Below are 22,073 nucleotides of genomic sequence, written 5' to 3'. Positions count from 1 at the left end.
CACATTTGCACATTTCCAGTCTATGGGTACCTCCCCTGAGTCCAAGGAAGCTCTCATAATTATGGCTAAGGGTTTGCTTACTTCCTTTGCTGCCTCCTTTAATATAACTGGATAGATCCCATTCACCCCGGGTGCCTTTCTTGTATTTATCTTCAACAATTTCTCCTCCACTTTACTCCCAGTTATTTCAAGATTCTGTAGCTTACTGCTAGAGTTGAATACACCTTTGGCATTCCCCTCGCTGAATAACTCCTCGTGTGAATGTCGATGCAAAATATTCATTTAGTTTGTTAGCTACCTGAGCAGGATCATCAGCAGTTGACCCATCAATATCAAGTGGACCAATCTGATTCATCCCCTTCCTTCTAGAGTTTACATAAGTAAAGAACTCTTTGCTGTTTTTCTTTGCATCCCTTGCCAAGGATTTCTCGTAATCTGCCTTCGCCTGCCTAACCTCCTTTGTAACGTGGTTGCATATCAACTTGTATCTATCATAGGCTTCTGTGTCATGTGTTAATTTGTAAGTATCCCATGCATTTTTCTTCTCTGCCATATGCCTCATTAGTTCATCTGACATCCATTTTGGCCTAAACCTTGAACAATATTTCTTAGTTGGTATGTAAAGCCTAGTAGCTTCCAAGATAAGTTCTTTGAATGCTTCCCATTTTGAATTTGCTGTTGGTAACATCATCAGTTGGTCCCACTGTAGAATTTAAATACTGTCTCAGTCCATCGTAGTCGCCTTTACGGAAGCAATAATCCTTCCCTTTACCCCTAATGGTAGTTACCTCTTTGAGTAAATCCCACTTCAGCACACTGTGATCACTGCCACCTTGTGGTTCATTTATCTGCAGATTCTTAATGCATGAAGAATCACTGCTGATAATCAAATCAAGAGTAGTACTCCCTCTAGTTGCCTCCCGAACATGCTGATGTAGAAAACAATCATCCAATAAATCCACAAAAGCCCTGCTAGTGTGTGAGTGACCAGCCTCCAAATTCCAGTCAATATCTGGGAAATTAAAATCTCCCATTATAAGACTCTCTGATTTACTGGCTCACTCTATTTCCCTGTACAGTTTTTCTTATTATACTCATCAGAGTCATTAGGCCTATAGCACACTCCTACTCTCAATTTTGATCTCCCAATGCTTATGTCACACCAAACTGACTCAACACTGCACTGTCCAGCGATGTCGACTGGCTTCACTTCCTTGGTTTTTATGTGTTTCTTAACTAATAGCATAACCCCTCCCCCCTTCCTATCCTGTCTATCCTTTCTGTAGACGTACTCCCCAAATTCCAGTTCTGCATCCCTTATATCTGTGTGACACCACGTCTCTGATATCCCAACAATATCTGCCTTTGATGTTTTGAGCAATACCTCAAATTCATCAAATTTGTTTACTAAACTCCAACATTGGTGTTCACGCAAGTATACCTGCACCTATTTCTATTCTTAGCTACCCTAACACAACCCATGTGTTTACTTGTACCGCAATGGCTCCCAGCAGTCTCTGAAATATCATGCATCTTGTTTTTCAGGCTTCTGCTCATTCTAATAGAAGCAGTGCAAGAATCTCTTTCACCTCTGCCAGTGGCTACTGTCAATCTATTGGTCTTTGTCTTCCCCCAAGCTAGCAGTTTTCCGACCCACCTAACACTGCCTCGATAGCATCAGCAAATATTCTTGCACCCTTTCTATTTAAGTGTATCCTATCCCTGTAGAAGCAATCTCTCCTGTTAACAAGTACAGTCCAGGCTGAAAAAATTCTATCCCTTGAGCCTTGCACAATCTTTCCAGGGCTGAATTGATCGACAAGGCTCTCATCATATACTCCCTCCTATTGTGTCTGGGCAGAATTGCAGACACTGTCTGCAATACCATGCTGGGTTGCCCATTCTGCAGAATGAGCAAAGTAGCCTGTGAACTATGCAGCTTGTTAAATTGTTTGAATAAGGACCTTGAATGATCCTGATCCTTACACTTTTTGGTATAAACCCAGAGGCACATTGGTTAAAGGCAACTATCTGTGTAGCTGAGAAATCAGTCCCATTGTGTCACCAGGCAAGGTGCCCTCATCACAGAACCCTGCTGGTGATACTAATGCACAATAGTCTCCTACACTTCATCAAGTGAAAGCAAATGGGATGGGGTGGCGATGAAGATGCTGTAGTTACAGACAACAGGTGGGCTGCTCACCTGACCTGTGATATTTTGCAGCACATCTCATCTGTACTGCTGGAACTGAGCCTCAGTATAAAGGGCTATGCAATGTTTTGCATTGTCATGGGGCAACAGTTTGCTAAAGTACATAAGCAAATTAATTGCAATTTTTCATATATTATCATCACAACAAATAGGCAAAAGTGTTATTACTCTAAAAAAATTAGGCATTCATATTGTGGCAACAGCTTTATTTGATCTACAGATATGTGGAATAAAAATGACCCATAGAATTCTAAGTATTTTAAAAAGGATATCTAAGCCCCTCAGAACACTGATCTGTTCATGTTATTATATAGAATGTATGTTGGAACTGCCTGCCTGTGAATATACTTCCCATAATCTAGTCACTATACACTGCATATCAAATCACAGAAATAAGAAAGTTCTAAAAGAATTGCTATTTGTAGTGTCATAGAAGTTTTGACTGTGGCGCCTCCGTAGCCAGGTGGGCAGGAGCAGTAGTGGTAGCACACGCTTCTTGATTAGACCGGGATTCGAGCCTGTAACCACCAAATATGGAGGATGCAGAAGGTCAGGGAATGACCACCGCATATCCCCAGCCTGGATAAAGGGAGAGGGTTGGCGTCAGGAAGGGCATCCGGCCGTAAAAATTGTATGCCAAAACAATAAAAACGCTGACCCCATATATAATGGGAAAAAGCGAGGACAAAAAAAAAAAAAAAAAAAAAAAATATAGAAGTTTTGACTGTCTTGACTATCGTACATAATCTTATACTGACTGATCTGAAGTATTTAAATTAGGAACATTATAGTGAAGAAGAAATAAAGATGATCTAATATTCTTCAAGTTAATAAATGGCCAAAATAAACAGTTGTTGTCTGATCTCAGGAATCAACTGCAATGCTCCTCTAAGAGGTGTAAAAGACTCTCAACATTGTATGCTAGAATAATAGAACTGTAAGACTAGTGAACGGATTACTAGTACATATCTTTGATAATGCTGAGCATTTCAAACAAAAACTGAAATCAGTTAAAATATACAATAATTATAACACCTTCAAGATTAACTATGATAAAATAAACTGTAATATAACTGACGTACATAACCATTAAATGGCTATGCATGCAATCCTTGTTGCACTTTTACAGTAAAAATGTACAAAGCACCTAATATCAATACTGAAAATGATTCTGACTACAGGTGAAGAATGCAAATTTGTATGATAATGTTGCACACCAAGCTTTGCAGTTAGCTGTTCTGTAACTAATATAAAGATTTATTTTAAACAGTTTTTGACATTCCACGATGAATAAAAGCTTCATTATACATTGACATTTTGTTTAGTAAGCACTTGTGAATTTGTATGCAATTTCAATTCGAATCAAAAGGGACTATGAAGCCCAATGTCCTATTATTATGATAATCTTAAATTATAAGAGGAAACCTCATACCTTTTTAGTAGGACTGTGATTTTCTCGACACTCAATCACATATGATTATAATATGAACCTACCCCACGCACATAGTCATAAACTAATCAAATTAAAATCATCATGCCTTCAATTCTCATATCATGCCAAGCGAATCGGAAAGAGTTACAGAAAAACGGCGGCCACCAACCCCCCAAAAAACTACCAACCTCGCATGCCACCATGAGAATTGAAAAACAATTGTTGCAAAAATCTAAAACCCATGAAACAAATAAATATCCATTAATTCACACACAATTTAAACTTTAACACCATTTTATAACTTCTTTTAAGAGACCAACTTATTCGGTTTGTTACTGTGTTCACAAGAAGTAAAAAAGTGATTCGCGAATGATATCCCCCGTTTTATTTAAAAAATTTATCGAAACCTGACACGAGATTATTTATATAGACCAATGCATGTATGAATTACTATTCATACATGCGCGTAAGCATCCACGAGTCCAAAATATTATAAGGTCTGCATATATTAATAGAGTCAACATTTAATCTCATTTCTGTTTCAGCAGTTAATAATTTAAAATATTCCCGCTGTTTATTAAGAACTTTAAATTCATTAAAAAGAAACACATGTCCATCAGTGATTGCATGAAAAGCAAGCTCAGAGGCACCCGTCCTACCTGATGCCACATGCTGCTGTATCCTTACAGAAATTAAATTTTAGGTCGAGCCAATATAAGCAGAATTGCATCCACCACAGGAAATATTGTGAGTCTCCATGGTAGGAACCACATACGCCCTATGTTTCAAGACGGCATGGAGCTTACTCATGGGTTAATCTTGCAACAATCTTAAATATGTTAATAAATTCTGTACTAATGCTGTATATACGGAACTTTAATAAAATGTTTATGATCCACCCTGGCATTTGTTGTACCTGTCTCCAATTTGTATTTCGCCTGTTGACTAATCTGCATAACGGTACCCAATGAATAACCCCTATTTAAAATTTTCATATTATAATCATTCACGATTGAGTGTTGAGAGAATCACAGTGCTACTAAAAAGGTATGAGGTTTCCTCTTATAATTTAAGTGTCATTTCAAATATGTGCAATAAAATATTTTTTTCCCGAAATTGTTTTTCAAAAACATGGGTGTGTCTTATTGTCCAGTGCACTTGATTGTTAGACATATATGGTATTTATCTACAGATGAAGGAACTATAGTGTTTTGAAATGTATGGAATATTGTAATGCAGTTATTTATTAAAGTATCTAAATTATGATCTTACAACACAGTGTAGTGTTTGATTATGAACTTAGTCATTCCTGCATTTATTAACATGTCTTTGAACTCTCTCATTTTGATTATTAATATTCTTTTGTTGTGGTGGGTATGGGGTATATTTGGACATATTTTTGTCTATATGTTAACCACAGCTAAAATTCTTGCTTTGCATCTAGTATTTCAACACCTGTACATTGATTTCAGAGTGTTGTTTCCTTTTTGTAGATGTGTGATCATTTGTTCCATGCATATATCAACTGTTATAAAAAAAAAAAAAAAAAAAATCTGTTTCATTTGAATGTTACTTATATATTGAGTAGAAGGTCTATGCCAAAGTGTACTGTATTTGTCTCACATATTGGACTAAACTTAGATGATGTATGCATTACTACTTTTATATTTAATTTTAGTTTGATTTAGTTACAGTCATATCCACTCTATAATAAACATTTCTATAACAGTACTCCCTCTATAGTGAACTTTTTGGTGAACCTAGGATTTTCAGTTAAAAATCACCGTAACATGTAATTTGGTACCTTAGAAGGGGAGGGGAAGTAAAATGGACGAAGGGAGAATTTTCATGTTATTAAGCAACACTAGAACTAGAGGGTATAAATTCAAACTAAGGGGAAAGAATTATAGACTGGATTGTTGAAATTCAAAGGAGAAATACTTGGAGGAAGAGGGAGACACACAGGGTAGTATCTTTTTTTGACTTGTATAACAAAAGTCCAACTTCCTTGCACTATATGTTTTTACTTCCAGTATTTTCTTCATTGGGTAGGGGTGTTTTGTTATATCCCTCACCCAATGAAGTTTTAGGAACAAGCTTTGTCTAGTGGTGTTTTATCGTAGTAGTAGGCGTGCTATGTACATTGGATCCAGGTAGCACTGCTTCCTTGATAAATCTGTACAAATGTTAAACTGGCAATCAGTTCAGCAATATGATATCCCACCACACACTCACTGGTTTGTCACATTTCCAATAAATCGTTTTATTGTGTGCTTTTTTATTAGTATGCTATACTTACCTATGAATCAGGTTTTTTTTACCTGTTATGACCATCTATCAGCCATTCACTTTGGTGATCCAATCTTATTGGATGTTTTGTTGTGTGATTTTAGATTTTATGCCACAGACTTGGATGCATATCACCTATGAATGTTCATGAATGATGAACAAATCACTGGCAGTGAATACATAAATTACTGAAATTTTACCTATTATTGGAGTCACCAGTGTTACAGAACTGGGATATGACCAATTATAAAAATTCATGAATTTCGAAAATATTCTTGCAGTGTTTTCGTTATGTGCTGGAATGGAAAACAAAAAGTCAAATAATTTTTAAATTTCCAAGGTCTGCTCTTGAAATAAACTTGGAAAATTCAGGGACTACTGACTGTAACATGATCTCTTAAGCCATCATCATTTCTCTCTTTCAGCTCTTCTAAAGTAAAACTTTTAAGCAAAGAAAACTGAGTAAATAATAAATTTTTGGCAATTTGAAATTGCATATATCAATAATACACACACACACACACACACACACACACACACACACACACACACACACACACACACACACACACACACACACACACACACACTGATGTGCAAAGGACCAACACTATTTCTAAAGGTTACAACCACAAAATCTTTACTTGAGGTACTCTTTACTGATGAGAGTAGATTGTCTCAGCAGCGATTCTGGACATCAGCTAATCTGGCAAGAGGTTGGCACATGATATCACCCTGCAAACATCACTGAAAGGGATCGATATGGCAGTTGAGGTGTTTTCATCTGGGGAGGTGTTATCTTGAATGGACATACCCAACTCCAGATACTGGAAGGTGGTACTGTAACCGGTGCACACTACTGTACTGAGGTAATCCATGTGTGTCTGTTCCGAGGTGCCATTGGCCCAGAGTTTGTGTTTATGGATGATAATGCCACACCCTATCACACTGCAGCTGTGATATGCTTTTGGAAAGTGAGGACGCTGTTTGTATGGATTGGCCTGCCTGTTCCACCGATCTAAATCCCATCGAACACATATGGGATGCTCTGAGCAGATGCCTAGCGGCACGTCCACACCCACCAGAAAATGTTCACCAGCTGAGGATGGCACTAACAGAGGACTGGGTGATGTTACCGCAAGGACTTATCAACAGCATTGTTCTAAGTATGGACAGGTGGTACAAAGCCTGCATCAACATTAGGGGTAGCCATATTTCCTACTGAGGACCACCTTTTCCCTTTGTTCTATATTTGGCAGTGATGCATCTGTATCATGGCAGCCAGTACTATGTTGCCATTTTTGAATAAAGACCCTCTGTACCGTTTTGTTTCCGTTGTTGTGTCGATGTTGTTTTCTTCATCATTTCTGTACTTCACGAGGTTCCTTTGGTATGCTTTTCCCATATCCAGGCCACTCCTACGAGAAGCTATGGGTGAAAACCTGACTGGTCCTTAAATTATAACTCTCACATCCATTTAAATTTTTAAATGGATGTGATAGTTATACAAAGTGCCAGCAACTAGCAGGGAGAGGAAAGTATAAAAAGAAGTGTAGTAGATTTATGAAAGGTGACGGAATGTTAAAATCCTAGAAGTTATGATGAATTAAGAAAAATTATGGGCTGAATTACCAAGCCAATATAAAGTGGAGGAACTGCTGTAAAGGAAAGTTAGTACATTAAAATAATAATATAATGCAAATAAAATGAAAATGTTATAGCATGTCAGATATGGGGGGGGGAACATATTTAGAAAATGGTCAAATATAGGTAATGCAAATATGCATGATCTGATGTCATCAAAAATAATTATTGATACATGATCAGGTATTTCGTCAGGGGACTACACCTGACCATGTATCAAGAACTGTTTCTATACTGGTCCATAGTAGTAGAAGAAAAGTGAAAGGTCAAAACAAGTCACGATAAAGAAATTAGCACTTTTTATTACCATATGGACAAGGTAGTCCCAAAGCAGTGTAATTTATGAGGTATAAATAATTTAGTTAAAATAGAAAAATGTTAAAATGAATATGTAGAATTTATTGTAGGATTTAATTTTGTGTAGATAGGAAATCAATTTAGAACAAGCAAATGGTATAAGGGTGAGGTATTAAATTGGGGAAGGGAAAAAGGAGTATTTTAAATAAATAAAGAAGTAAAAATAGCGATAGAAGTAGGATCTCATATCTACTTGGGTAATTAATAACCTAACTGTCATCAATACCCTTAAATCTAATATTACCATAACAAATATAGAAACATTTGACTTTACGAACCTTTTTACCTCCATACTTCATAATTTACTGACGTTTGTGCTAAAGCAGCTTTATCACAGATACAAAGATAAATTAAATATAAATGAAAACACATGGAACAATTATGTAAACCTACGTCTACTCAATAATTATATGTTTGATGGCAAACTTACCTATAAATAAACTATTGGCGTTGCTATGGGTTCCCAAATATCCAGCATAGTCTCCAACTTATTCTTTCATTATTATGAAGAATTGTATACCATAAATAATTTTAATCATAACTTAGCTTTCAGATATGTAGATGACATCCTAGTCTTAAATACCAACTTTGAACATATAGCCAAAGCTATTTACCCCAGTGAACTTAAGCTTAATAAAGAAAACTCCACCAATCACACAGCCAACTTCCTTGACCTCAATATTACTATTAACAATACTTCACCTCCACATAGTATTGACATATATGATAAAAGAAACAAATTTAACTTTGATGTCATCTATTTTACCAACTGGCATTCCAACATTTCCATCAAAATACATAAAAATATTATGTGCCCAAACCACAAGACTGGCTAACATATGCAGTAACCAACTACTGTTCAGCAAAGCTCTACAACTCCTTTATAATAAGCTTGTCAATAATAATATCCCAATTTACTTTATAATATTGTTTTTTTTTAATATTGTCTCCCATTTTATCAGTAACAAATTCAATTACAATTTACTATATACTGATCAGTTCTAAACATATTTGTATAGTTGTAAATTGTATGGTGGAATTCCACTACTTGGTAAGTAATAGCTACATATGATTTCCGATACAACTATTTTCTTTGGATTGGTATTGTCTCTTTACTCACTAAGTTTCTACTGTTAGTACATCCATTGGATTTGTTTTAATAATCATTTATGAGATTACTTTTAATTAACTTCCCATGTTGAATCTTAGCTTATTTATATTTAACCACCCATCAAGTTTTTATATTATATGTAGAATTTACCTTTTATGGGTCTTAAATTTTACAAGCTTACGTTAACATTTGTACCTTTGAATATCCATTTCTAGGTTTTTTTGCTAAAATCACACAGCAGCCTTCAGACTTTAGTGACTTTGGTCTATATCACTTAACTTTGTATATATCACTTTATACAATCTCCTTACTATAAAGACATCCAAACTATTTGATTCCTTGGAATTGCTTCTTATTCTTCAATCTGAAGTAAAGACTGTTTCATGTCCATGGATTTTTCTTAATTACACTACCAATGGATTTGTCGACTGGTTCTTTTTCCTGGGATACATCTACTCTTCTTTCCACAGTGAATTTTTACCTGTGGATGCTTCTGATTTGTTATCGTTGGAATTATTTCCTGGTCATTCATGTTTTAGTTGATTCATTGGGATTACTTATTTTACACGGACTTTGCTACACCTTTGGATCTTTAGTCACCATGTTACTTTCATTCCTGGAAGTATACCTATTCATAATTGAATTCTTAATCACACTACCATTGGTTATAATGTCAAGTAATCTTTTTCTTGTCTCATTCACCTTCTTTCCACAGTTAATCCACACCTGATGCTTCCTGTGGTTTCTTCTAGTTTTAAATGTTTCCATGGAATTACTACATATTCCCGGTCTTATTCCATGTTATTTATATCCCTGGAATTTATATCACTTCAAAACTGGATTCTTAACTACTACCATTGGATATAATGTCTACTGATTCTTTTTCCTTGGTTGCATTTACTTATATTTCCACAGAAAATACACACCTAATACTACCTGTGGATGTGTATATTTTATATACACTGAATTATTATCTTCTATACTTTAAATGTTTCATTGGAATCATTTCATACTCATGGGCTTATTGCATGTTCTTTTAATATTGGATCCTTTACTACACCATTTTAGGATATCAAGTCACTATGTTACTTTTCCATGGACTTAAACCAGTTATTTTTCCTTGGATGTACCTGAATGCAAATTTGAATAGATTATCGATTTATTTATCTTAAAATATTTACGATTCTTATTTATTTTCTCTGATACATTTAATATTCAGCTTATTATAACGTAGCCCTCTTTTTGACACAACATTAACAGTAATGTTTAATTGTGTATGACTTTATTACATTTAAAGCTATATTATTCCAGTTGTGTCTCTCACTTTTTCCAATGCTTATTATAAATTATCTCCATGCACTTGTATTCTAAATACGATTATAGAGGTCATTACGTTCCTGACTTTTTGAATTTCCACGATGCTTACTATTAAGTCCGCTTTGCTGCTATAAGTTGCTCTATCATGTAAATGTATTGTTTGTTTACTTGGTTGTAATCTGCTTGCATTCAACTACTCTACTGAATTGATGCACTTCATCTCCCCACCAGAATGGTTTTCACTTCGCATTACTTGTAATATTCCAGGTATCTTACATGTTCACTTTCTCATTTTACTTTCGGTTTTGTTTTAGATTCGTTTTATTGGCATGTTCGACACATATTTCTATACAAGCTTTTGGTATTAGCTCCCTTTTATACTAACGCTTACAAATGCCAAAGCCCTTACTATAAGGTTGGGCCTCACAACCCCAGAAAGCTTAGTGTCTTTTAATTACTTTTTCTATGCTTTTTATCTTTCTGCTGTCTATTTCTAATTTCTTCCCATTCGTTGAACTATTAATGCAATATGAGGGTGAGATGAAATTCCTACTATCCTACTTCTATCACTATTTTTCTTTATTTATTGAAAATACTCCTTTTTCCCTTCCTCAATTTAATACCTCACCCTTATACCATTTACTTGTTTTAAATTGATTTCCTATTTACACAAAATTAAATACTACATATTCATTTTAACTAAATTATTTATACCTCAATAAATTACACTGCATACGGTAATAGAAAGTGCTGATTTCTTTATCATGACTTGTTTTGGCCTTTCACTTTTCTTCTACTACTATGGACAAGTATAGAAACGCAGTTCCTGATACATGGTCAGGCATAGACCCTTGATGACATCAGATCATGTATATTTGCATTACCTATATTCGACTATTTTCTAAATATGTTCCCCCCATATCTGAAGACAGCTATAACATTTTAATTTTTTTATTTGCATTATATTATTATTTTGATGTACTAATTTTCCTTTACAGTTCCCCCACTTTATATTGGCTTGGTAATTCAGCCCATAATTTTTCTTAATTTATCATAGCCTCTAGGATTTTAACATTCTTTCACCTTTCATAAATCTACTACACTTCTTTTTCTACTTTCCTCTCCCTGCAAGTTGCTGGCACTTTGTATAACAATCACATCCATTTATGCATATTTAATTCAATATATTAATACAACTTGTATATATATATATATATATATATATGGATTTCCTCCTAAACTGGTGTACTTCTTAAAAGCATCCATTCTGTAATTTTGAATTTATTGAATGGTTTGGCTTACTTTCTAGGTAACAAGTCATCCTGAATATGTGGTCAATTAAAATTTGCAAGAACTTAAGAGAATAAATAATTTTTCTTTGATGTGCAACTTAAGCATTTTGTCTGATGCCTGTAACTCATTCCCTCTGTTATGCAATTTTTGGAACACTCAGTTTTTAGTAATTGCTTATCTGAATATTCCAAGCATACTGTACATAACATGGAAATATGCTTCACTTAATGGTGATTCAAAGAAAAATTTATAATAAATTTCAGTGGCTTTTCTTCTACAAGAAAAAATTCCTCCAATACCTCAAAAATTTGATAATCGATCACTTGGTATAAACATAACCAGCAAGTTTTTGAATGTCTCAGTAACTTGCTATGTTACATCTTCTAAGGCCACTGTAGCTGAGTGGTCAGGTATGAGGGTACATAAGTATATGATGCTGAATATACAGTGCTGTTTTTTGTGTTCTATGTTATGAACTCTTCTGACTGTGGTTGTCTTGGAATGTAAACAGAAAATTTATTTATTTTAAAGAACAAAATTTTCAGAATTACAAAGTTTGAACTAGTAATGAAAATAATATTGCATCCTTGATAAAGGTCAGTTAAGATTGCAAGGCAGCTTGTCACACCATACAGTGCAGATCATTTACCCCAAAAGAGGGTGTTTTGAGATTCACTAAAAATCTGCACAAACAAGATTGTCATCCTTATTTTCTTGGAATCAGCTCTTGGCAAACATAGTGATTTTTCCATCACTAAAAATTCATTTTTTAAAATCTTACTTGGTATTTCTAGTTTGAGATTTAAAATGAATTTCTGTAAGTGGAGATGATAAAAAGTGTTAGGTAAACCATTAAATTTTTGGAAAACTAGTTCATTTATGTGCATCCAAAACACTGACAAAATGCTGAAAACTGTGAGAACAGAAAACCAGGGATTAATACATGGGAAAACCTACCTAAGGGGATAATACATGGAAGGCTTTAATGAAATTTTTTAAATTACATTGTTAGGTTTAGGAGAAATCTCCTGATACTGAATGCTCTGCAAGAAGGATAGTTTCTGATAATCATATACTGTATGTGATTTATGTAATTTAATAAAAATGTGATGATTAAGGTACTTTAATATAAAGGGGCTCAACTACAATTTATAAAAAGTGACATTGCACAAAGTCTAACACTTATTTTAAGAACATATCTTGTTGGAAGGGAGTTCTAACAACAAATTTAGGTTTAACGTTAACAGGATTATCAAACATTTCTTGAACTTTAATGTATTAAGCAAACTTGTGATAAGAAGGAAATATAATATAACAAGGGATTAAGGAGAAAAGACAAAAAGATAATTTGAAAGAGGGATATTACACGATTATTAAACTTGAAGGCTAAATTGTAGAAGGTAAACACTTTGATACTATGTTATTATTAATGCAAAAGAATTGAAAAGGTGATACTGTATTGCAGCCTGTACAGTGGTGCATTATCCTGTAGGCAAAAAAAATCTCTCTAGGGCCATGATCAGATAGGGGCCACAAAATGTTTCAAAAACTCATTGCTGTTTTTTACTAATATTTTAAAGTGATTTTTATCGGAAACTGAACTTTCTACCTGCTGAGGTCAATGAACTTTACTCGAAGATTAATTTGAAAATTACTTTTTTTTCCCTTCAAAAATAGTTTTACTGATTTTGATGAAATTTTATATTTAGTTCTTCCTTAAATAGTTGGGTTAATTGAAAAAATAAAGATTGCCCTGTATGTAACTGGCTCCACTGGCACCCTTATGCTTAACGCAGTACAGTAGCCATGATCTTATCAACCAGTCTTGAGTGAATGTCCAAGCGGAACTGAGTAATAATTAGTTTTCAATTTTAATGAAAACAAGTGTAAGAACATTAAATATTGTGTGACAGAAGAACGTGGAGAGTTGAACATTTTAACTTAAATATTGTAGGTATTTTATTTTGTTTTATATTAACAAATACAGCGGATACCTGATATATAGCGATAAACGTATGGTTTCCATTTCTTTCTTTGAATAGAATTTGGCTCCAAGAAGTAGGTATAATGCACCACTGAGCCTATGTCACAAGTTAACAGTGTAAATTAATAAATAAATACATTAAAAATGCATATCAATGTGTACCATAAGAAATGCAAAAGCAGTAAATTTATTCTTGTAAAGTGTATTGCAATACAATTCATACTAATGTGTAACACTTGCCATTGATGAGCATTAATATAATGAAAAATATTCAGTCTCAGGTCTGTGTATTAGTATGAATTGTTTGCTTTGTCATAGAGGCTGCAAACAGCTCCTTTTCAAGCATAAATATTGCTTTTGTTTGAAAAGGTACTGCATTTCTTATGGTTGAGTGTTAATTTATATTGATGCAGGCTGTAGTATTTTCAAGGTTTTTGCATTAATCATAGCATGTGGCAATAGTTTTTTAACTTCTACAATTTAGTTTAAATGGAGGAATACTCCTACGAATTAAGAACTTTTCTAATAGTTGGTGTACAGAGTAAGTTGACAAAATTAAAATTTTAGCATATTTGTACCTTGTGCATTTGCTTAATTTAAATAACAGGCATTTAGGTTTTGGTTGATATTACATTTGAAGCAATTGATGTGTACATCTGTGTATTATAGTTACATAAAAAGTAAGTTTTTTGGCTCTTAAGTTTTTCTTTTTCTTTTTCAGCTAGACCACATTTGCTGGAGCCTAATAAAGTACAAGTAATTCGAGACTTTTATGTAAAAACTCTGAAGGCATATGTTGACAAGCACCGAACATTTGCTACAAATTACTTTCGGCGATTGTTATCCATTGTTATGCTACTTCATGATGCATTTTCAGTTATTCCTACACCATCCTTTTCCTTCTTACATTAAATTTTCAAGATCAGTTGAAGAGGTTCTCAAAAGTCGAGTAATCATTTGATATTGATAGAAATTAATACGTATGTACATGATTAATCCAAATATCACTCATTTGATTTTTGGGATCCAGTTAGGAGACTTTCTTAATATCTTTTTAGACTACTTACTTTCACTCAAATTACAGATCCAACTTTAATAGTGCATCTCAATTTGTGTGGCACTGTACTATATAATTTTAGATTAAAAATTTACCGTACACAACTAAAGAATGTTTTGTAACTCAAGTGAAAAATTAAACTGCAAAAAGAATTCACATCCTGGTCATTACATTATAGTTACCAAGTAATAGAACAATTTGCTATTAAATATCCACTAATGGTGGGTTTGGCTATGTTTGTCAGCCTTCATTTTACAGTTGTTCCATCTACATCTAATATGCCAAGGCCTATTTTCTATATTGGAATTTAAACAGTTATTACTGATTTGCTGCTGTGCTTTTAGGCTGTATGTGATTAGACTTCAGTCAAGACTATATCCAGAAATCTGTTGGCTGTTCAGCAGGCAAAACATTTCAAGAGATGTGTTGATCTGCCGAATTTATTTCTCTGCTCAACAGACAGAGAGATAAATTTGTTGGCTATGTAGGTTAGGCATTCTGTTCAAGGTCTGTTGCAGTTTTAACTTTCTCAGATCTGTTGCCCTTTGGAAAGATTATTTCAGTTTAGTTATGTTTATGTGAACTGTATTAGTTCTCTACAAACTAGCAACCATGAAGGGTCACAGTAGTTTATGGCAGAGTGGGGGGATCACTAACAGTCCCGTGTAATTATGTATTACTGTTCTGTGTGATATCTGCCACTTTGTAAAAGGTCTGGGATTTAATTCCTGTTGCAGATTAAAATAATTCACTATAAAGGCCTTAAGATAAGGTGTAGGGTTCCTTACAAAAAACTTTGGTCCCCCCCCTCCTATGTATAGACTGGCTTAGAAGACATGCAATTACAGACATATCTCACGGCCTTGGCATTTGCCCTAACCTGACTCTCTTGGACTGTTTGTCTGTTGGCTATTTTGCTGTGTGTGTGTGTGCTTTTTGCATCCCTTATGTGAAAGCATAACTTATTTAGAACTGAAATATTAATATCTTCAGTGATCATTTTTCTAACTTTTTTGATAGGCCACAACTCATCATAATTAGTATTTGCAAAATGATTCAGGGAAGCAAGCTTTAGACAGCTGTGGCTGGGAATTTGCTTATCACTTCTAACAATTTATCTAATGTCCACAACAAAAACTTAATATCTTTGTTCTGCTGGACATACTTTTGCCAAACTTTTAGTAGGCATCAGGCAGAATTCATCCCCATTCCTTCTGCGAAGCAAGTTCCAGAGTGGGTTTGGAAGAAGGCCATTTTGGCTGTAGCCTACTCAGTCTCTTTAATTTGTCCCATAGGCATTTAATGGGGGTTCTGAGGTGGCCAGTCCTGTATGATATGGAACATTATCCTGCTGCAGGTAAGCAGTGCACAATTTTCTGAAGCATTGAAGTAAGTCGTGGTTTTAGGTACTACCATCAAAAGACAGTCCAAACAGTTTCATATCATCAGACCACCTCTGTCAAACTTCATGGTTATGATGATATTTTCTCTGACAAGTTCTCCCTAGACTGTTTACACACCCAGACACACCAATAAAAACAGAACACTGTAGAAAGATTCATCACTCCCCAATAACTTTTGCCATCATTGTTACAGAGCCCACAAAGGACACCACTCTTAAGTGCCATTTCACATTGACAATCATGATATTGAGATCGTATACAGCTGCTCTACTGCTGAACCAAAAACTATGGAACTCTATATTGGTTTACTGACAGATATCCCTGAGGTCTCTTGGACCACCATGATCTTTTCTGCAGATGATATGTAGAAGGCATGAACTACCCCTCTTTAAGGTTCACTCAAAATCTTTGAATAGTTTTGAGTCTGTCTAGAACCCCCCCCCCCCATTGAGGTATCACTTGTATTCTTTTATACCTGAATAACATTCACCACAGTGGGTTTTGGGTGGTTCAGACAGATCACAACTGCACAAGGTTATTGATGTGGCATCCAACCACCATCCCATGTTGAAAGTCTAAAGTTCCAACCCATGACCCAAACTCATTTCTGATGTACTGTCACTGTAAAAGGCAGACCAATGAGATTAATAATGATAACTTAGCTGTGCATGCATAGAGCACTGCTGGTGCAGTATACATTTTTGGAGGAGTGTCAGAATATTTTTGGTCATATTATGTGAGTTAGTATTCATGTTTTTTTTTATTGTGGCCTTCTTAAGCTATTGATGAAATAATGTATATTTTTAACAGAAAATTAATGAATAGGATGTTTACTCTGGTCTTGTCAGCAAGTTTTGGAAAGCTGTACCCTTTCACCAAAAGAGCATTTTTCTGATCATGCAAAGCACAGTGCATATTTCAAAAGTAAATTATAAGATACAAAATACTTATGATGCAATATACTATTATAATTTGTTTTGTAAAAGATTTCGGCATTCATTATATGGGATTTGTGCTTCCATTTTGTAGCTTAGGATGACATTCTCTAGCCAGTGATAGATAAGGAGTACAAATGTCACTTTGAGAGCTGAATACTAGTATTAGTATATGAGGAAAAACTTTAGATACAGAAATGGAAAAATTACTTGGACTGTCTTTCACTAAAATTGAAATTTTAAATAACAGAGACAATCGCAAACATGCATCTCACCAAATCAAGATACTTTACTGGGATTTTCTCTCTCTCTCAGTGGTATATATGGACTGAAGCCGATAGATGTTAACAAAATAAGTTATTTACACATTTCAGCTAGTTTAATTATATAAGACTGTCAATTTATGAGTTGCAACTTTACTGAATGAAAAGCAGCTGAACTAATCAACAGAGGGATCATTTTGTGCTAATTGATCAGCACAACACATTCTCTTTAGTTGTTATTGGCTATTACACATTATGTATTTGTTTTTACCTTGTAGTGAAGGGCTAGAAAAATAACATGTAAACATTTGGCTATTCCAAATTTAATGTAAAATTTTTATGAATTAAAAAAAAAAGTATATTAGAATACAGTCAAGTGTTTCTCTTTATCCTAAGCAAAAGTTGGTGCTGTTGCAACAAAAATGTCCTTTGTTGATTTAAGTTGTCATAGTGTACTACGAGCACCAATGCACCCTGGTCTTTGTAGTATAATACTGATAGGATTCCAGCTAAACTAAAATTTATTTTTTGTGAATGTTTTGTATAGGCAGATACATTAACATTGCAAAATATATAGGGAAGAAAAATTTTAAACATTGTTTGTCTACAGTCAGAACAGTCATTCCCATTAATAATCATAAATGCATTGTATTTTAGCATTACTATGTATATGCCAGAAAAAGCTTGTCCGTTTAAAAGAGAAAACAAACGTGTAGTTTAACTATGCCCCTCATTGAAGAAGTTAATTATATAGCTCGCTTATGTCTGTCATATCAACTAATTTTAATCCCTGTATTATTTTACAAAAATATTCTCATTGTCTAGCTAGTAACCAAATATGTGTAACTACAATGTACTTTAGTAATTCTGGTATTAATTGTGTGTGCATGCATGCATATTTGATTTGTAACTTATCCACTGAGATGAAATAAGCATGATCAGGGTGCATTTTCATGTACTGCATGTGAAGCTGGATGAAAATTTTCTTTCCCGTGGTAAGACTATACAACATACATGTCTGTTTGTCTCTTTTTAACAAGATACTTGCAGAATCAAACTAACTGCTACACAAGTACAACAGTTGAGAGAAAGAGAGGTTTTGTTGTGGTTATCTATGACTGTATATATAAATAATAAAAAACTGTGCTGTTCACTTTAGTTAATTTATTTCTTATGGTAATAATATATATGTCTTATTATACATGGAAATGATAATCAACATTGCAACCACTTTATAACCATACAAGTTATGACAAACAATTCTTCTGTTTTTGCAGGAACTATCTATTGCCAGAGTAAACTGGAAAAAAATAAAATAATATAAATAACAAAATTTTATTAAAGAGTTAAAAAAAAAATCTTTCAAATTATGCAATAAACCATTGATTGTATCTGAAAACAAACCATAGCAAACTTTTTTTTTATACTTCTAACACGAACAAATGAAATATAGTAATGAACAAAAAAAAAAAAAAAAAAAAAAAATTGTGATAACTACAGTATAGGATTGCAAGCAGTAGGTAATTTACAAGTTTCATGCTTATATTAACGATTACTAGACAAAAAAATATCACTATAGCTTATCTAGATATCCAAAGTTTAATAAATTTTTACTCTTGGCTGTTAAGAGATCTCTATACTGATCACTTGGGATTACATAATTTATAAGTACTGTCTGTGTAAATATGAGTCAAGACTAGTTCATTTTCTGCAATGTTTTGTGTTGAAATGTACTATATATATATATTCTAGTGCTCCACAGTCCACTAAGGGTTGAGAAAAACTGGTATATACATATAATGATCTTAATTGCAAGCAGAAGTATTTTTATTGTCAGCTTTTATTGATACGTTACCCATTTCTCAAACAATTATCCTTTAAGAATAACCATTGTTATAAAGACCATTACATTATACAGGACATTAATGTTTATCCATTTCTACCAGAAGCTGAAACCTTTAGATGGTATGATTTTTTTTGTCAACTTTTGTTTATGCAGTACACACCTCCCTAAAAAGTATCACACAGTGCAAATGAACATAATTTTCCCATAAATAAAAAGGTGTTATAACCCAGGCCAGAAGAACCATATAATGATATGCAGAAAGATTTCAATTGTTACCACTTAAAAGGATATTACTAAAAATGATTAAAAATAAAAGGTATGGTGAATTAATATTAATTGAATATAAACCAATTTTTTTTCATACAAAAAGTATAAAAATGTGCTAGTGATCACCATGTCAATTTTAGTATTAAGATATTGTTAGAATCTGACCAGTTTGTTGTACATAGAATGAAATAAAAACTGGATTGTGTACAATATATGCCACAAACCTACTCTAACTTTTTTGAAGCAACAAAGATGGCTGTCATTATTGGGGTCCTTTATTTATTTATTATTATTTTTTTTTATGAAACCCCAAACACGAGAAGTATTAGAACCTATAGTACTTAGTACTGTGCTTGGGATGACGAAAGAAGATATTTGTTGACATTAGACTTGAACTTCTGTAGACTAATTTTCAGGAAATATGTATGAAGGGAGGTTGTTCCAGAAAACAGCAGTTGAATGAATAAACGAGGAAGATGAAAAGTTGGTTCTGTGAGTTTGAAGTTAGCATTAGTAGAGGCATATGATGCAAGAAAGCAAGCTTATGCAGCATCAGCCAAAAAAAAACCCACTTCCACTTCACCCCTTCATTCATTAGAAATACCTGTCCAGCTGAGCCTTAAATTTATTTAGGCTATCAACTTCCACGACAAGGGATGGAAGTCTGTTCCACCAACCAACTACCCATTGGCTAAAGGCAAATTTCCACATGTCTATCCTACATCTGTCTTTCCTCAATTTGAATTTATGCCCTCTCAGGTGATTATTCTGAGCAGGAGGAAGAATCCCATCAGCATTGAGCATGATCAAACCATTCAAGGCTTTATACACCTCTATCAGATCACCTCGCTTGTGCCTAGTCTCCAGACACTGTAATTTGCAAAACTTAACTCTTTCTTCGTAAGAGTACCCCTTTGTTCCATTCACTAATCTTGTTGCCCTTCGCTGTACTCGTTCCAGCAGCTCTACATCCTTCTTGAAATGAGGCCTCTAGACCTGTATACAGTACTCTAGGTGTGGCCTAACCCTTGCTTTATACAAGGGAATAATCACCTCCTTATCCCTGCAAGAAACATTCCTGTATATCATTGACAAGACACTATGAGCTACTCTTGCAGACTGTCTGCATCACTCAGAAAACTTCATATCTGCCTGCACAATTACCCCCAGGTCCTTTTCGTTCTCTACCACTGTCAGTGTAGTACCACAGAGTTCATATGTCACTCTGGGGTTGCTACTTCCCATATGTAGTACTTTACATTTGTCAATGTTAAACTTAATTTGCCACCTCTCAGCCCATGCTCAACCTTTCCAGATCCTGTTGCAGCAGGATAGTGTCAGTAGTACCCTGCCAACCTTTGTATTGTCTGCAAACTTGGACATTAAGCTTGATATACCGAAAACAATAATGGACCCAACACTGAACCCTGAAGGACTCCACTAATAACATTAGTCCACGATGAGCAGTGTCCATTGATTACCGCTCTCTGTCTTCTCTCCCTCAACCACCCCTTTATCCATAGCGGCAATTTGCCTCCAATGCCACACTGCTCCAATTTGTGCAGCAGTCTTCCATGTGCAAAACAGTATCAAAAGCCTTTCTAAGATCCAAGTATATAATATCAAAGTTATTCCCTGCATCCAGTTCTTTTGTGACTACATCATAGTATCCAATCAAATTGGTCAGGCAAGACTTTCCCTTAACAAAACCATGCTGTGTCCAAGCTATAACTGAAGTCTTGTCTAGATGATCCTGCAGAGCTTCTTTAACCAGTGCCTCCATTTATTTTCCTGGAATAGAAGTTAAACTAACAGGTCTATAATTACTTGTGTTGCCCTTTGATCCTCCTTTGTGAATTGGGGTCACATCTGCACATCTCCAGTCTGTGGGTATCTCCCCTGAGTCCAAGGAAGCTCTCATAATTATGGCTAAGGGTTTGCTTACTTCCTTTGCTGCCTCCTTTAATATAACTGGTTAGATCCCATCCACCCTGGGTGCCTTTTTTTATGTTTATCCTCAACAATTTCTCCTCCACTTTCCTCTCAGTTATTACAAAATCTTCTAGCTCACTGCCAGAGTTTACTTCACCTCTGGCATTCCCCTTCCTGAATAACTTCTCGTGTGTGAATGTAGTTGCAAAACACTCATTTAGTTTGTTAGCCACCTGAGCAGGATCCCCAACTGTTGAATCATCATCTCTTTCCTTCTAGAGTTTACATAGGTAAAGAACTCTTTTCTGTTTTTCTTTGCATCCTTTGCCAAAGATTTCTCGTAATCTGCCTTTGCCTGCCTAACCTCCTTTGTAACTTGGTTACGGATCAACTTGTATCTATCATAGGCTTCTGTGTCACGTGTTAATTTATATGTATCCCAAGCATTTTTCTTCTCTGCCATATGTCTCATTAGTTCATCTGACATCCATTTAGGTCTAAACCTTGAATAATATTTCTTAGTCGGTATGTAAAGCCTAGTAGCTTCCAAGATAAGTTCTTTGAATGCTTCCTATTTTGAATTTGCCGTTGGTAACATCTTCAGTTGGTCCCACTGTATAGAATTTAAATACTGTCTCAGACCACTGTAGTTGCCTTTACGAAAGCAATAACCCTTCCCTTTACCCCTGATGGTAGTTACCGCTTTGAGTAAATCCCACTTCAACACACTG

At 34.6% G+C, this 22,073-nt stretch overlaps 1 protein-coding gene and 1 long non-coding RNA gene across 2 annotated transcripts in view; one reads left to right on the top strand and one right to left on the bottom strand.

Annotated features, from left to right (window-relative positions):
- Positions 1 to 14,551, top strand: part of LOC150090688 (ecdysone receptor-like) — a 57,596-nt gene extending 43,045 nt beyond the window's left edge. The window contains exon 4 of the mRNA XM_090368835.1: positions 14,361 to 14,551. Coding sequence (XP_090224961.1) covers positions 14,361 to 14,551 — 191 coding nt within the window. The remainder of the gene's footprint in view (positions 1 to 14,360) is intronic.
- Positions 14,552 to 18,492: 3,941 nt separating this feature from the next.
- Positions 18,493 to 22,073, bottom strand: part of LOC150090687 (uncharacterized) — a 29,689-nt gene continuing 26,108 nt past the window's right edge. Inside the window, exon 3 of the long non-coding RNA XR_016547280.1 lies at positions 18,493 to 18,597. This is a non-coding gene — a long non-coding RNA (uncharacterized LOC150090687). The remainder of the gene's footprint in view (positions 18,598 to 22,073) is intronic.

Source organism: Mastigoproctus giganteus, chromosome 1, assembly GCF_048544385.1.
Source record: "Mastigoproctus giganteus isolate SK-2022 chromosome 1, ASM4854438v1, whole genome shotgun sequence".
Taxonomy (NCBI): Eukaryota; Metazoa; Arthropoda; class Arachnida; order Uropygi; family Thelyphonidae; genus Mastigoproctus; species Mastigoproctus giganteus.
The sequence above is the reverse complement of the archived record's forward strand: the minus strand, read 5'-3'. Positions and strand labels throughout refer to the sequence as shown.